Raw genomic sequence first — 16,055 nt, 5'->3', positions numbered from 1 at the left:
TCCAGTGGCCGCCTCGGGGCATTTGAAGTCGCCTGGCGATGAGGGTGAGCCTTGGATGCAGCCGGTTGTGGCATATTTGGAGGCGCCGGTGCGGCCCACAAAATCGCCAAGTAGGTGGCGCCACAATATCTCTCACAATTTCTCACTCTCTCTCTCTCTCCCGTGATCTCTCAATGTGTTTGTGTCCCGCAGCCCGTAGTTAAAACGTTAATATTTAAGTGTCTAAACGTAGTTGAAAGTTGACTTACGTGTAGTTGAAAATGAAAAACGCTTTCTAGTTGTACACACAAATTAACACAAATACACACTCACTGCCAATCACACTCACACACACACACTAGCACACGCAATAACAGCAGCAGCATTGGTTGCCATGCAAACAGTTGAACTCTTGTTTTACTGCTACGTTCTGTGTATGTGTTTGTATTGTTTGTGTGTGTCTATATCTAACCAAAATTGCAATGACTTTGTAGCAAAACTCGACTTATCAATGCCAAAAACCGCACACAAACTTTTCTCCTTTGTGTGTGTGTGTCAACTCTCTCTCTTTCTTCCCCTTTCTCTCTTTCTCTCTCTCTCTGTTTTTTTTTGCTGCTGATACAGAATGTGATCAGACGTTTGTCTCGCGCATTGGCGGGCCACAAAACGGCAGCTTCACGGCGCCGCTGCTGCACAACCATCGCAATCATTCGCGCCAATGCCTCTACACATTCTTAGCAGGACCTGGACAGCGCGTCGAAGTAGTTTTTAAATCCTTTAATTTAAGAGGAAGTCCGCCAGAGTGAGTAATCAACCCATTCATAGCAATTAAACCAATTAATCGCAATTAATTTCATTTAAATTTTTCATTTATATTTAAAAATTTATAGCGGTTCGGCCGTCGGTGAATTACCAAGGTAAATTAATCCGCTAATTTGAATTTAATTATGCATTTCAAATTATTTAAACTGTCACTTTAATTTGCATTTACAGCTGTGTTCATGAGTACATGGATATCTACTCGGAGGTGCAATCGTCCGAACCAGCGGAGCTGATCAATTCCCCATTCGGCGGTCGCTATTGTGGCGCCATTCCGCCGCGTCGTCGCATTTCCATGTACCGCGCCGTTGCAATTTCATTTTTTAGCAACAAAAATGTGTCGACCGATCTGTTCGAGGGCACTTTTAGGTTTATAAATGCATGTAAGAGCTGCAAGAACTTTTATTTTGCTCCAAACTTATCAATCATGCTGCAGTTTTCGCAAACTTATACGATTTGTGTTTCCAAATTTTCAAAAAAATTTCAAAGCATTAGATTCCTATTTTTTTAATTTTAGTGAGAGTATTGTACTTCTTATTTTAAAATTTACATTATATTTTCATTTTCAAAAACATCAGCAAAAAAAATTTAAATTGTTTTTAGAATTTCAAAAAGTTTATACAATTAGTTATTTCAAATAAATGTTATTGGCAATTAACTTTTTTAATTGGCCAATTCAGATTTGCGAAAACCGAAGCATGACCAAGTGATTACAATGTGATAATGTCGTTGATAATAATATTGGTTGGTTTTTATAGCGGAATATGAAATTGGTATACCCATTGCTGGGTCGCCATGTTCCTACACGATAACGCCTAGCATGAGTATCAATAAAACTGGCGCACTCATATCGCCAACCTATCCAGGTGCCTATCCGAAGGATATGTCATGCACATATCAATTTCTTGGTGAATCGAATCAAAGAGTTAGATTAGAGTTTCGTGATTTTGATCTGTTTTTTGGTGGACCACAGTGAGTACCCCTAATGCTGCACAATTCCACAATACACACACACGCACACACACACACGCGCATACACCAAGTCAATATCAAAGCAAATTGTGAGCATTTGTCAGCAATTTGCTTTGAATACGCAGCTGCCACACACACACACACACACATTCAAACACACATAATCATAACTTTCCACTATCTACAACAATCGCTCATTTAAATTCTATGTAAATTCTATTCTCTATGCTTTATTCCAATTGTCTATCTATCTGCCAACTATTCGACTATAACTAAATTCCAATCTGTCAACAATTACAACCATACCAACAACAACTACAACTACAACTACAACTACAACTACAACTCAACAATCAGCTGCCCATTTGACTATGTGAAAGTGTACGATGGTCCAGATAATTCGTCAGCATTAATCGGTACATATTGCGGACAGCAAAGAAACTTAGTATTGTATTCGAGCGAATCGAGCCTTTTTGTTCATTTTTATACCTTGCCGCGCACCGCAAATACGCAAAATCGTGGCTTTAAAGGAATTTATGAATTTAGCGAAAGTTTTGTTAAATTAGATTTTATACGTAAGTATTGACATTTTATCAATTCTCCATTATCTACAGTTTACTTTCAGTTTGCCGTTTCGGCCATTTTGTAGTGACCATATTGAAAATTCAAATGCGCCACAAAATGGCCGTAACTGATACACAAACACACACACATTTAAGAGTTCCAATGTATGTGTTTGTTGCATTTCCGTTGCTCGTTGTGCGGCTTTATGTTAAATTTGTCGCTTTTTTATATTTAATTCGAACTAACTATTATCTGACTAATTGAATCTATAAACCAATCCTCTATTTTTCTCTCTCGCCCTTTGTCTCTGTAAAATTTCTAATCTCTAAATCCATCCTGAAATTCTACAAAAATTCTATCTGCTGTAAACTGTTCTATGATCATTTCTGCTCACAATATGCAACAAAAAATATCAAATCCATCAGGTGAAAATGATGGCATTCACATACGTGGCTCAGAATGTGATCAAAAAATTTTATCGAAGAAGGAATCAACTGGCTTTGTGCTCTCACCAAACTATCCCTATCCATATATACCAAAAACTGTGTGTAGGCAAGTATTACCCTTCAATTGATCTGTGTTATCAAGTTGCCATATTAATGATAACATTTCACAGATATTTCATCTATGGCATGCAGGATGCACAGCATCTGGAGCGTGTACGGCTCGAGTTTAATTCTTTCAATATACCCAAAATGGAGCACAAGGATAAGAGCGAGTGCGTATTTAAAGAACCATTAGCAATCTAAGCATTTTTAATATTTCTCGCACACTTTTTTAGATCCAACTGCACTGATGGCTATCTGAAAATCTATCTAAAGGGACAGGAAACTGCCGATGCTTATGACAAGTTCGATTATGAACTGTGCGGCAATGAGACGCAGCGTGTGATCAGCGATGGTCCTCGCCTGGCGATGGTATTCAGTTCGGGTGAGCTGCAGGGGCGTGGCTTCAAGGGCAAGTATACATTTGAGACGGAGTACAAGATACCCGGCACAGCGGCACCCGATGGCACCTGCAGCTTCACGTATGTGAGCAGCTCGAAGAAACGCGGAGAGCTAAACAGTCCACGCTATCCCTCCAACTATCCGTCGGACACGAACTGTTCCTATCTGTTCTTGGCCGAGCACAATGAACAAGTGACAATTGTTTTCGATCACTTCAAGATCAAGGCGGACAACAATGCGAATGCCACAGCCGGTGCTTATGGGTACGTTCAGCTCACAGTGATTTTAAATTACAAATTTCTATATTTTTTTTATATTTTTTTATATATTAGCGATCTAGAGGAAAATTAAATTAATTAAATTAATTAAATTTTTAAAGCAATATGAAATAAGAGGCCAACCAACGATCAAAACGGCAATCCATTTCAAAATCAGTTTTGTTTTAACAAAGTTATGACTGTTTAAAGATCTTCCACTTGCCACCTTGCAACTTTACAAGTCCATTTTTTTCTTCAATTTTCCATGATTTTTTACAGAAAAATTAAAGTGCTCAGAATCATATTTAAAGTGTTGCAATGCACTAATTACGATATAAGGAGTTGATTAAAAGTGAAAATTTGAAATAAAAAATTTTCAAATTTCAAAATTTCAAAGGGGGGACCCTTTGGTTTTATAATCGGAACCCAGATCTAGAGGCAAACAATTTTTTTAACGAACTCAAATACATTTGAATGCAGAATGAATAAAGAGGGCAAACAATGATCAAAATGATATTCTGCTTGAAAATCGGTCAAGTTTTAACAAAGTTATGAATGATTAAAGTTGGTCAAATCTGTCAAAATTGTGTCTAGTTTTAAAATAAAGCTAAATTCTATACATACAGAAAACAAAAAATTACTTTGGGAAACTGTACCGAAACATATCGGTATTATATTCACTTTATTTTACTTTTATCGTTCAAATAATTGCGGTGTTTAATAATTTCTGGAGTCAATTGGCTCAGTTAAGTTATAATAAATAAATAACTGGTATCATAATGTCGCTTGCAGTTCTAGTGCCTGTTTTGAGGACTGGCTGGAAATGTATGTCGTGTATCGGGATAACAATGATCGCCTGCTCGGCCGCTATTGTGGTTTGACAGCACCCGGACCCGTTGAGAGCCCCCGGGGTGCGGTTGGTCTGCGCATCACGTTGCACACGGATCAGGAGAGCGTGGCGAGCGGTTTTAAGGCGCGCTATTTCTTCGAATCGGCCAAATCCGATGCAGGCGACTGTGGCGGCAACTTTAGCAACGAAGATTCCGGCATTATCACCTCCCCCAACTATCCAGCTGGCTACAAAGCACCTGGTCGTGGCATGGCCTCCAATGCCTGCAACTGGGTGATGACTGCACGTGCCGGCTACAAGTTGTCCATTAACTTTGAGCAGTTTGGACTCGAGGGTGATCCGGCAGGTAAGTTAAAGTTAATTTCTACCCACATTTGGGTTCCTAAATATGGTTTATTCTTAGGTCGAGGCTGTCCTGCTGCTGTGCTGCGTCTATGGGTTAATGTGGATTCGGATCAGCCGCCAGTGGAGCTATGCGGCGAGAAGCCACCTGTCGAGCATTGGCATTATATATCCACGGGTCAAACAGCACGCATCAGTTTCACCACCAGCGACAAGACCGTTGGGGCACAGGTTAGATCTTTCGTATTATCGACTATTAAATTTTTAATAAATAAATATTTTTTCAAATCTACACAGGGTTTCCGCGTTGTTTGGACTGAAATACAGGATTCGGGGCCGGGTCCACCATCCATTGGGCTGCTCTGCGAGTCCACCTATCACTTCCAGTGTGCGGCGGGATATTGCATATCGGACAAATTACGCTGCGATGGTGTCAAGAATTGTGGGCCCGGCGATGATAGTGACGAATTGCATTGTGAGTCGTGAGTGAGTCGAACGGTTCAGTTCAATTTTTATTTGGATTTTTGATCTAATATTTTATTATATTTATTGTTTCACCATTTTGATTTCTTTCGGTTTTTCCAGTGCGTCCAATGAGCGACCATGAATTTGCTTTTCATTCTAAATACATCATTTTTTCATTTCGAGTTCAAGCCGATTGCATATCGATTTCTAAGTCTATGCAATCAATAAGCATTTTAATTTATTACGCTTTTCATTTTCTTAATAACAACCACGATAACTTGAACCCGACGAAACACTTGCTAAAAACTATATCAAATTAATGTGCTAACTAACCATTATAACTAATACTAATACCTAAATATTAATTAAATCAATTCAAAAGCACCAAAACTTAAAACAGCTCTCTGTTGTCTCTGTCTTGTTATAGTTTTCTTTTAATTTTAATTTTCATGGCCAGAATTTTGTTAATACTATTAGAAAAGATCTTTACCTGCGCTCACCCTCACTCAGAAAAAACCTAACCGAAGCTATGCATAATTATCGTTATTATTATTATAAGTATAACAACCTACACATTCTGTTGTCTTAGTCGCAGTATCAAAATGGCATATCGTACAATTCCAGACTAAAAATCAAAGCGATCTCAGTTCTTTTCTACAGCCACAGCCCACACTATAAACAACAATATCTCTCTTTCTCACTTGTCTACTTATACTTCTTCTATTCCTCTCTATTTCTCTCTCTATTTTTCTCTCTCTGTGTTCTCTGTTCTTTATCTTTCTTTTGAACATTCTCGATGTGATCTTTCACCTTAAAAACAATCAATAAACTACTTATAAACAAAACCAACTTAACAACCTCCTCAAAAATCGTATATAATATGCTAAAATAAAAAATTCAAACCCGTGACAATCACACAGGTGACGCAAACTCATCGCATTTGCCCAAATTTCTGCAAATATTTGTTTTAGCAATTATGTCATTAGTCTTGAATACGTACAACTAAAAAATAAAAAACAAAACAAAAGAATAAAATAATCAAAAAGAAAAGAGAATTTCAAAATTGGATTGCTAAATCATAAGGAATTGCCACGAAAATCAAAAGTGATGAAAACAATTACAATAAAATGATAAGAAAAACAAAGAAGATGAAAACATACTCATAGCTAAAAAATTTTAATAATTTTTCTAACCATAAATTACACGCCAAGTAAATGCTAATCAATTAAGAATAAGATATACATAATAAAAACTTTTGGTCACATATAACACGTGAGTCCTGCTTAAACTTGTCTCAAATCGCTGCACACGCTCACAGCCACGCCTACAGACCACAATCATGACATGCACAGCACCCCACTAATAGACCCACCTACCCCAACATCTCGACAAATTTAAACTAAGCATCGTTATTAAAAGACAACAACAAATGTCGAAGCAGTCGTCCAACTGATTAATTAATTAATCTTTTGTTGCAAAATATAAGTTTCTTGTAGTATTGGTAGAAAAATCATTTGAAGGCATGTGGTTGAAACAATTATTTATTCTTGTTGTTTTTCTGGCTTTTTTCTGTTTTGCACCTAATTGTTTTTTCTGCTAAACTAAGCTGCATACCGAACTTAAATTTTTATATTTAAAATTCCATCTATTAATGTGAAAAATAAAAACGAAAAAATATTAATACCTTCCAATGCAACAACAAAACAATACAACATTATTAACATTAATATCGAAGAATTGTTTTAAATTCCACTTGATCATTAATTTCTAAAAAAAAAAAATGAATATCCTTATTTTTTGGCGTGACTACAGCATCTTTATTCGAAAGTGGAATTTGAAATATATCACCTACATTAATCTCCCAATTAGTTAGCAATTCATTTACACAAAAAAAAACATTTATCAGAGCAGCGCATTTGTTTAGAAGCCTATGTGATATCAATAAATATTCGCAATATTTTTAGAGCCATTAATAATTATGTATATTTAAATATATCTATATTGTTCTTTGGTTTATTTATGTATTAATTTCTATATCAGGTATCACGGAAGCGGCAGAGGAGGATCACGACGTCCTAATTATAATAACACTAGTCGTCGTCTTGTCCCTAATCTGTCTCCTATGCACACTCTGTCACTCCAGAAGAAAACGTAGAAACCATGTCCGTCAATTGGGTTTACATCGGAATGCACATTACGACTCGCAGACGAGTGCAACGGGTAAGCGAGGGGACAACAAAAAGTGGCTTTTTTTTTGGTTTTTTTTTTTTTGCATTATATGTTTTAATTTTTTTACGTTCTAGGTTTTCTTTGATTTAGTTTTTCGTCTATTTTTCATTTCAAGGTAATATTGCTTTAAATTCTATTGAAAAGTTTTATTTAAAATTATTGAATCTTATCGTATTCCAGCTGGACTTAGCTCTAGTCGACGGCATTTGCAAAGTGGCGGGGCGAGCATTGCGGGGAGTCTGCATGGCATCAATAGCGGTACCTTAATCATTCCGCCCGCTCCCCTACCACCTACAAGTGTGCCACCGCCACCTCACATATGTATAGCTGGCGTGGATATGGTACATGGTCTGATGTCCAACGATGAGGACGATGATGAGAATGATGACGACCTCGAATTTGACGAGGACCAGCTGGATCCCGACATATTTATAAACGATGTGCATTTCGATGAGGATAATATCGATCATATAAACCAAATGGCAAATGTTTAACTATTTTTTTTTTTCGGTTTAAAAGCATTTTTATCGTTAGTTTCAGTTATAAAGCGCTTTAGGTTAAGCCGTGTCCTTAACAAAGGACACTTAAATGCATAAAAGCGAAGTGCGAACTGTATGTAGTTGGTTGAAGTAGTTAAATGTTTACAAGCTACATCAACACAGCTAGAAAGCTTAAAAAACAACAAGAAAAAGCATAAGATGTAGAAGAAGATGACGAAAAATAAGAAGAGCAAGCAGATAAATTCAAAAGTTAACAATACCTAAAAGACGAAAAATTATGCAAAAGTGCGAATTGATTAAGATATAAATTAAATAAGCTATAGACAAGGCGCAAAAACGTAAACGTAAAATAAAAGTAAAGTAGGTTGATAAACATTGTAGTAGCGATTAATGATGAAACAATGAATCGATCAAACGATTAAACAATGAGACGATGAACAATGACGACAGGCAACAAATAATAATTACATTTAAATATACATACAAGCATACATTACTATATTATACACATAGCGACTACGTATGACAGATAATAGTAAAAATAAATGAATCGGAGATAAACCACAAGGATAGAGGGATTGACGAATGATGATAAAAAAAACCAAGCGGCGATTATGTGTCAGCATTTTCTTAGCCACAGGTGACCGCAAAAAGTTGTTGATTTTTATATTTGATACGAGTAATATTTAGGTGAAGCATAAATTGAATTAATTATACAACAATACCAAACATTCACAAATAAATTTTGAAATGCAAAATAGCAAAAAAGTATGAAAATTTTGCTTTATTATGGGCATAAAACAATAACATGAATAATTACATATAACTATACCTAAAAACATAAACTGGCGCGAATAACTTTTATTTACACATTTTTTTACAATAAGCAAAATACACATACATACACACACATATACTCACAGCAAAAACTGAAGTTAAAGCAAGTTTATAAATTTAAGTTTTTAACTAACAAATTAAAATGAAAAGAGGAAAATCAACAAATACATTTAAAGAAAATAATGCATAAATAAAATGAAGAATTAGTGACTATCAAACCTGTATCTTCCAGCAAAAGTTTAACGCAAAATTCTTAAATTGAAAGATTTGTATAAATAAAATGAATAAATAAATTAATTAATACAAATAACTAAATATAGTAGCGTCATTTGTCGGATGCTGCTAGTTTCCAAATTGATAAACTCAAAAGATTTTTGTCTATTTAAGCACATTTTTATAGACATTTAATGGACGAATGTTGCAGCGACATTAAAAAGCAAAAACTATTTATAAAAATGTACACGCTAAAGAGAACGATAATAAAAACTTTTACAGTTAATTAAAATCCAAAAATTAATACTAAATAAAATTAAAAACATTTGTGCCAAGATTTAAGGAATAATTTCTTGTTATTTTTGTATTTCCTCTAACAATTAAGTTGTTTTTATTATATTCTAAGAAATGTATAATATATTGAGTTATATTATAGTTTATTTTGTTTTCAAAGATGTTCTTAAGTTTTAATAAAAAAAAATAATTGCAAAGAAATTTGATAAAAATACAATTATTGGTTTCATAGCGCTCGTACGTTTTGCATAAAAATATTAATAAAAGGAAAAAAGCTTAAATAAATGAAAAAAATTAAAAACAGTCAAAAGTAAACAAATCATTAATAATACAGAAAAATTATGTAGGTGTTTAATAAAAGATAATATATAAATAAAATCAAATACATTGAACAAGTAAAACGTTGTTAAATTGTTGCAAAATGCATAAAGATCAACTAATTCATAAGAAATAAAAACATTATTTTTAAATATTTGCAAAAAAATACAAAGAAATTGCATATTTAGTTTAAGTGTATAAATTTTGTTGTTGTATGACATTAAAGTGAACCCAATTAAATTAGTTAATTAATAAAATTGAATTTGTGTTCTAGCAATAAAAATGAAAAGTAAACTAAAAACAAAATGAAAAAGAAACCAAAAACAATTTACTAAACAAACAAAATTAAATCAAACAAAAACAATGTTCAAGAAACACACGGAAAAATCCCCATAAAATGTTCTAAGCGTTTACTAAAAAAAACACAAAGTTAAATTAAACAAGCAAGTGTTAAATTTACAATTAAATCTAATAACTAAGCAAAGCAAACAAAACAAACAAGAGTTATGCTAAACAATATGTAAGGCCTAAACCAAAATGATACCAAAAACCAAACCCGAGCGCATGCATTGGCATAGAACGCTGCGCTTTAGCAAAAATATAGTTGACTAAAGGCAAAATTTTAAAAATTGAACAAAAAACACCTACAAAAACAATTCAATGTTAACATTAAATATAAATAAAGGTAATTAAATAAATGAATACTAAACCAAATGCCAAAGGTGAATTCTTTTTCAAACTGTTACCTCACTAAGCATTTGTTACCTTGACCAACATACTCCGCATTACAAGACTTCTTTAACATATTTTTTATTATGCGATCGTCATAAACTGTTCCAAATATATAATATTCACATATTACATTTAAATTTTTATGAATTTAAACGAAATTTCTCCAACATTTTGTTGATTGCCTCCGCATCACCTTCCAATTTGGCCTTCTCCTGTTGCAATATTTGCTCGAAACTCGTCTGCTTGGTACCAACCAAATAGAAGTCCTCATCGGCTATTGTAATCTTACCATCTGCATCGGATGCATTGCCTTCATAAATGTCCAAAGCTTTGAAATCAAAGACTACCGTCATGAGGTCAGCAGAAAACACGCAAAGACGACCAATCGCATAAACTCACCCATGCTTTTGATGAGTTGACCATCGGTATCCGTAAAATTAAACTGGAATGTGTTCACAACGGTTCGTTTCCCGGGATCCGATTCCTTTAGCTTGTTGCGTATTTTATCAATTATTTTGTCGCTCTTCATGTTGACACAACGTGACGGAACGAGACACAACTGGAGCACTTGAGTTCTGTTACTTGACTAATTCAGAAGTGGACATCAATTGAAACGTCGACTGCGGATTAGATGGCTTTGCACAATTCTTAATTAAAGTCAATTTGTTTAATATATGGTACATGATTGACCATATTGATGGAAGGCATGAGAAAAGCCACAGCTACCTCTGGTCAATCTTTTTAACTGATCAACGCACAGTCCAAGACGTAAGGTCAATAAAAGTGTTTACTTCACAGCATCGTATGCTTGAGAGAATCAGTTAACCTTTTGAGGACCGGCTCTTACATTTATAGTCCAATTTTTGGGCATTTTATTAGAATATATTTTGATGATGACGAGGCAGTTAAATAGGTAAAATAGTTTGATAGGTAAAAGCTAAAGCTACTAAATAAAACTTAGTATGCAAATAATTGGCAATCGCTAACATATTTTATGGCTTCCACAGCTTCAGCAGGCCATCTTCACTATAGCTGGCTAGAAGATTCTGATGCGGATGATGGGTTAGTCCAATGACGTCCTTTTCATGCACCTGTAAAAAATATCAAATATTAAAGAAAGATTTCAATGGAAACTACAACACAATACTCACATTTAAAGTACGCTCCAGCTTGCCTGAGGAGACCGAAAAACAATAGAGCACCTGATCCTCGCCAGCGCAGTAAATGAACTCGCCTCGAGGCGACAGAGTTGCTGAGATAAAGGCGCCACCCTCGCGCTTACCCGATGAGAACGATCTCACAATTTGTCCCTGCATGTTCATGATGACAACCGTGTTGGATCTATTGCAGACGATAAAGTGCTCTGGATTCTTTGGCAGTATCAACACCGTGTTAACGGCCAATTCATTGCCCAATGGCTTGTAGGTAGCCACACATTCCGTAGTCTTCAACGACCAGACCTTGACTGTGCCGTCGGAGGATGCGCTGAGAACACTGTGGCCATCTGGCGTGAACGTTGTCTCGTTGACAAATGACGTGTGACCTTTGAACTCTTTCAGCATTTTACCCGACTTGAGGCCATGCAAGCGCACAGTGTAATCAAATGAAGCACTGAGAACTTGACTGTTGTCGCGGGAGAACTGCAGACAGGTGATGCCCTTGGTGTGTGCCTTCTCGAACTTGCGCAGGCATTGACCGGTGATGATTCGCCAAACCTTTATTTGGCCATCCTGGGCACCCGATGCAACCATCTCCGAGTCACGAGAGAAATTTAATGCCAGCACGGCTTGCTCCATCATCATGAACTGGTCCTGTGCCTGGTATTTCAAATCCTTACGCACTTTACCAGTGGTAAAGTTCCAAACTTCAAGGAAGCCATCGACGCTACCAGTTATCAAATATTGTCCATCTGGTGAAAACTGTGCACACTCCACGTGCGACTTTTCACCGAATTTGATCTGTCGAAACAGTTGGGTGGGATACATTTCCTCTTCTTGATCCTTCATGGCTGCTTTGCCGCGGAACAAATCGATGGTAGTGCCGGGTGGAAGAAGACCTTGATGCTGTTGCCATTTTAAAGCCTGGCCGAGCAACGCCAGAAGCCTAGACGACGGCACCACATGCACTTCGCCACTCAACTCCTGGGCAATTGCTGTGCGACGCTTCTCCTTGCTGCTGCCCTCCGCATACGCCTCTCGAGGATCGAAGTATGCGCGCTGCAACATATTTTCTGCGAGATGCAAATACTTTAATAATATCCTTGACAGTTTAAAACTTTTTCGACACTTACCTAAATGTATGTAACGCTCCGGCTCATGTTGTTTCAACATGCTCATGGGATCCGTTTGACGCAGTAACGAACGTGCAGCTCCCAACTCTCGCAGCTCTATCAGTTCCAAGACGATTTGTTCATAGAGATTGAGTAGTTTCTTATCAGGCAGCTTAAGTGATTGGGTTACCTTAAGCACTGTGTCCCAGTGTCCGTTCGAAATGTCCTGCACGAAGCCATCGACGCTGTCAACGGTATTGAGTGAGACTCCAGTTTCCTCCTGAAATTAATACCTTATTATTAGGGTATATGTTGATAATTCAAGTCTTACTTGCAAAGTTTGTAGCGTCTTCAGCAGGTTGGACTCCTTCAAATATTGTTGGATTAGTCGTATAACGCTAAAAAAGTAAAATAAAAAATGTAAATTAAATAACTCCAGCCGGGTGGGTATAAACACATGTGTGAAAAAGTCGAATAATACTCTTAAGATTTTTCCATATATGCACTTACTCTGCAGATTCGATTTCGATAGACATGACGGCTATTTAAGCACTTTTATTCACTTAGTTACTTGTTTATATTATTAACTTAATACAATATTAATTCTGATTTTTACAAAAAAGCGTCTTTTTAGTTCCAACAATCTATAACGTTGCCACCTGGACAAAGTGCTGCCACCTGGCCCAAATCTGCTACCCTGTTCAATTCGCCGATCTGGCAATCGTAAACATATGTTTACAAATTTTTTTCGATAAGCTTCCGTGTGAATGTCATTTTGCGCCAGGTGGCATCACCATCTTCGTACACTTTGCATAACATCTGAAACGCTCAACTTTGTTTGCGAATTAATTGAATAAAAATGTCAAAAGCAGCAGGTAAACTGAAATCGCTGAAAAAGAATGTCGAGCGGATAACGCACACAACTAAACTGAAGACAAATATACCCGCCGGCATGGCAGCAGCGGGCCCACCATTGGGTCCCATGCTGGGTCAGGTTGGTACCGAAAATCACATCGTGTTGGTAACTTTAATCAACTACTTTGTTTTATGAAATAGCGAGCGATTAACATTGCCGCGTTTTGCAAGGACTTTAACACGAAAACTGCGGAGATGAAGGAAGGTGTGCCACTTCCTTGTCGCATCTTAATGAACAGCGATCGCAGCTACGACCTGGCCATACATCATCCGCCGGCAACGTTTTTCCTCAAACAGGCAGCGGGAATCCAGCGAGGCACAATGACACCTGGCCGTGAGGTTGCTGGGAAGATAACATTAAAGCACTTGTACGAAATTGCAGCAATCAAGATACAAGATCCGCCAAACGCGTTGCTGACAATGCAGGTAAGTTGATTAGGATCATATAGAATTTGTATCATCAATTAATATTTCTTTTAATTAGCAAATGTGTGAAATGCTCGTTGGAATTGCACGGACCTGTGGCATTAAAGTAGTGCGCGATCTGGATCCCACGGAGTATGCTCAATTCTTGGAGGAGCGTAAAGTAATTGTCGAGGACCAGCGACGAGAGCTGTTGGAGAAACGCGAGGCAAAGATGTTGCGAACTGGCTAAGCATTCTATATGATATATTTTAATTGTTAATATACATTTATAACTAAAACTCCGATGCTCCGATTTATTCTATGCTAATGCGCTTGCGATCCTTGGCAGCGTTCTTTTTGCGTCGTTTCTCCAAATGTTTGTTTAGTTTTCCAGTGTTTTTCAGCTGCTCATATTGAGCGACAAGTTCCCTGGCACGGCGTTCCTCTGTAAAATATGGCACATTAATTATTATATTATAAATAGTTAATTTGCAACGTACTCTTTGTAACATAGTGAGGCTGGCGTCCCTCGTCGTGTGCCTTCTGAATTGCTTTGCGCTCTTTCTTTAACATCTTTTGCTTGAGGTGCCATTTTTTATCCTCCGCATTCTTATTTATTAGTCTTTGCATTGAGTGCTTGATTTTTTGTTTTTCCTCGCCGTCAACATTCTGAATTTGTTTTTTTAGTTGATTAACTTCCTTGTCGCGAATTTGTGAGATGAATCTGTAGTTGTTCTTGAATGTATCAATGTTATAGTTGCCTGTTCTTTCATCGAATCGGGGATCACGCAGCTCCGTCTCTTTCTTACGCTCTGCACGTAACTCTACACCTAGAAATGGCACCTGTCGTTTTGCACTTATTTCCCGAGGTCGATTTTTATTCAGACGCTTGAGATCCGCTTTCGTTTTGGGCTGTTTTATCTTGACACTTTTACTGCCTAGTACAGCCTCTTTGTAGACCTTTGCGCCCAATTGTTCCTTCAGCTGCATTATCTCCTCGAAGGACATGCCCTTAAGATCCTCCCGAATTGCGTTCTGTATATAAACAATGGAATTAGCTGGGTTTATAATGCTCCATGAATATTGCTACCTGTGTTTCATCGTCACTGCTTGCATCATGGTCCGAAGCAGCCGAGGACTCACTTGAAGACGCCATTATAAACAGTTAAATCAGATAAATTGTAGTTTTCTTAACTTTTCACGTGTTTGTTTTGATTCAGTTTGCAAATGCTTATCGATAATAAGCTATCACTGCGAAACTATCGATAATCACTCTTTCAATAGGGGGCAGGGCCGTTGTTTGGTTTAATAAGTTAGTTTGACAGTCTGGCAGCACTATGAATTCTGTTAAAGAGCCATTGGCGCGCAGCTTAAATTTTTGATAATCATTTAAAGCATTTTAAAGAACAATTAAATGAAAATAAACTTTCAACAGTTGGTCGCATGTTGGCTTCTCATTTACCGCCTTAATAACAAAAGCATTGACCTAACTCCCGACATATTAACGTAAACATCACTATCATCCTAGGGGGTTGTTAATGGTAACTATAACTTACCGAGTGGGTCTTTTATTCTTGCAATTTGTCTGCATTGCATTTGTAGCCAGTTGTTGTTGGGTTGGTCAGTCATCGGCCAGCTTAAATACAGACAAAGCTAAGGCATTTAACGGTCGTGTGACTCCTAGGGTATACTATATATAAAATATCTATGCATGTGCTGGCTGGCGTGTGTTCAATTTGATTTGAAAAGTCACTGACAGGACCGTATCTTAACAGAACCGCGCCCAAATGAATCCTGGCCCTGAAGTACAATAATATATATATTTTTCTTAACTGCAATTATTAAAGTTGATGATAGCTTACCATATTTGATTGATGATAAGATTGATAAGAATATGAATTATTAGAATGCATGATGAAATGCTTCTGCACCTGAAAATACTATCTCTTAAATTCATACTATATATTACGTATACGCATAGTATTTGGTGTCAACGAGACGAGACGAGACGAACACAACGTTCATTCACCAATTACTCGCGTTTATGTATCGCGCCATTTGCTGCGTTGTCCTTAATTTCTTAGAAAGCGTTTAAACATCTAATGAAAGCATTTGGCCTACGATTTTTGCTGTCAGTCAATTTAGTTG

At 36.8% G+C, this 16,055-nt stretch overlaps 5 protein-coding genes across 6 annotated transcripts in view; 2 read left to right on the top strand and 3 right to left on the bottom strand.

Annotated features, from left to right (window-relative positions):
- The window catches only part of LOC117789894 (cubilin), a 53,071-nt gene extending 44,590 nt beyond the window's left edge, over nucleotides 1–8,481 (top strand). The window contains exons 5-17 of the mRNA XM_034629070.1: nucleotides 604–781; nucleotides 870–896; nucleotides 973–1,181; nucleotides 1,557–1,770; nucleotides 2,128–2,345; nucleotides 2,760–2,886; nucleotides 2,951–3,052; nucleotides 3,116–3,544; nucleotides 4,331–4,734; nucleotides 4,792–4,961; nucleotides 5,028–5,205; nucleotides 7,236–7,415; nucleotides 7,605–8,481. Of these exons, the coding sequence (XP_034484961.1) occupies nucleotides 604–781; nucleotides 870–896; nucleotides 973–1,181; nucleotides 1,557–1,770; nucleotides 2,128–2,345; nucleotides 2,760–2,886; nucleotides 2,951–3,052; nucleotides 3,116–3,544; nucleotides 4,331–4,734; nucleotides 4,792–4,961; nucleotides 5,028–5,205; nucleotides 7,236–7,415; nucleotides 7,605–7,918 (2,750 nt within the window). The 3' untranslated portion in view covers nucleotides 7,919–8,481. The remainder of the gene's footprint in view (nucleotides 1–603; nucleotides 782–869; nucleotides 897–972; nucleotides 1,182–1,556; nucleotides 1,771–2,127; nucleotides 2,346–2,759; nucleotides 2,887–2,950; nucleotides 3,053–3,115; nucleotides 3,545–4,330; nucleotides 4,735–4,791; nucleotides 4,962–5,027; nucleotides 5,206–7,235; nucleotides 7,416–7,604) is intronic.
- A 1,899-nt stretch (nucleotides 8,482–10,380) lies between these two features.
- On the bottom strand, nucleotides 10,381–10,902 carry LOC117791213. 2 transcript variants are annotated; one of them, XM_034630903.1, is made up of 2 exons: nucleotides 10,718–10,902; nucleotides 10,381–10,646 (listed from the first exon to the last, which is right to left on the bottom strand). In XM_034630903.1, the coding sequence occupies exons 1-2, from the start codon at nucleotides 10,845–10,847 to the stop codon at nucleotides 10,459–10,461; spliced, it is 318 nt and encodes a 105-aa protein (XP_034486794.1). In that variant the 5' UTR covers nucleotides 10,848–10,902; the 3' UTR covers nucleotides 10,381–10,458. The 2 variants fall into 2 exon arrangements, with proteins under 2 accessions (XP_034486794.1, XP_034486792.1); XM_034630901.1 differs by having other exon boundaries at nucleotides 10,384–10,661; nucleotides 10,718–10,898.
- A 259-nt stretch (nucleotides 10,903–11,161) lies between these two features.
- On the bottom strand, nucleotides 11,162–13,223 carry LOC117792038 (WD40 repeat-containing protein SMU1). Its single transcript, XM_034631993.1, has 5 exons — nucleotides 13,098–13,223; nucleotides 12,919–12,985; nucleotides 12,609–12,867; nucleotides 11,470–12,548; nucleotides 11,162–11,409 (listed from the first exon to the last, which is right to left on the bottom strand). Exons 1-5 carry the CDS (start codon nucleotides 13,121–13,123, stop codon nucleotides 11,311–11,313), a joined length of 1,530 nt encoding a protein of 509 aa, XP_034487884.1. The 5' UTR covers nucleotides 13,124–13,223; the 3' UTR covers nucleotides 11,162–11,310.
- A 148-nt stretch (nucleotides 13,224–13,371) lies between these two features.
- LOC117791421 (39S ribosomal protein L11, mitochondrial) lies at nucleotides 13,372–14,201 on the top strand. Its single transcript, XM_034631160.1, has 3 exons — nucleotides 13,372–13,581; nucleotides 13,644–13,928; nucleotides 13,987–14,201. Exons 1-3 carry the CDS (start codon nucleotides 13,447–13,449, stop codon nucleotides 14,155–14,157), a joined length of 591 nt encoding a protein of 196 aa, XP_034487051.1. The 5' UTR covers nucleotides 13,372–13,446; the 3' UTR covers nucleotides 14,158–14,201.
- On the bottom strand, nucleotides 14,155–15,134 carry LOC117791420 (ribosomal RNA processing protein 36 homolog). Its single transcript, XM_034631159.1, has 3 exons — nucleotides 14,998–15,134; nucleotides 14,408–14,942; nucleotides 14,155–14,352 (listed from the first exon to the last, which is right to left on the bottom strand). Exons 1-3 carry the CDS (start codon nucleotides 15,061–15,063, stop codon nucleotides 14,222–14,224), a joined length of 732 nt encoding a protein of 243 aa, XP_034487050.1. The 5' UTR covers nucleotides 15,064–15,134; the 3' UTR covers nucleotides 14,155–14,221.
- Between the last annotated feature and the right edge of the window lie 921 nt (nucleotides 15,135–16,055).

The sequence above is a fragment of the Drosophila innubila genome, assembly GCF_004354385.1.
Source record: "Drosophila innubila isolate TH190305 chromosome 3R unlocalized genomic scaffold, UK_Dinn_1.0 2_E_3R, whole genome shotgun sequence".
Taxonomy (NCBI): Eukaryota; Metazoa; Arthropoda; class Insecta; order Diptera; family Drosophilidae; genus Drosophila; species Drosophila innubila.
Note: the sequence above shows the minus strand (reverse complement) of the source record. Positions and strands in the feature narration are given on the sequence as shown.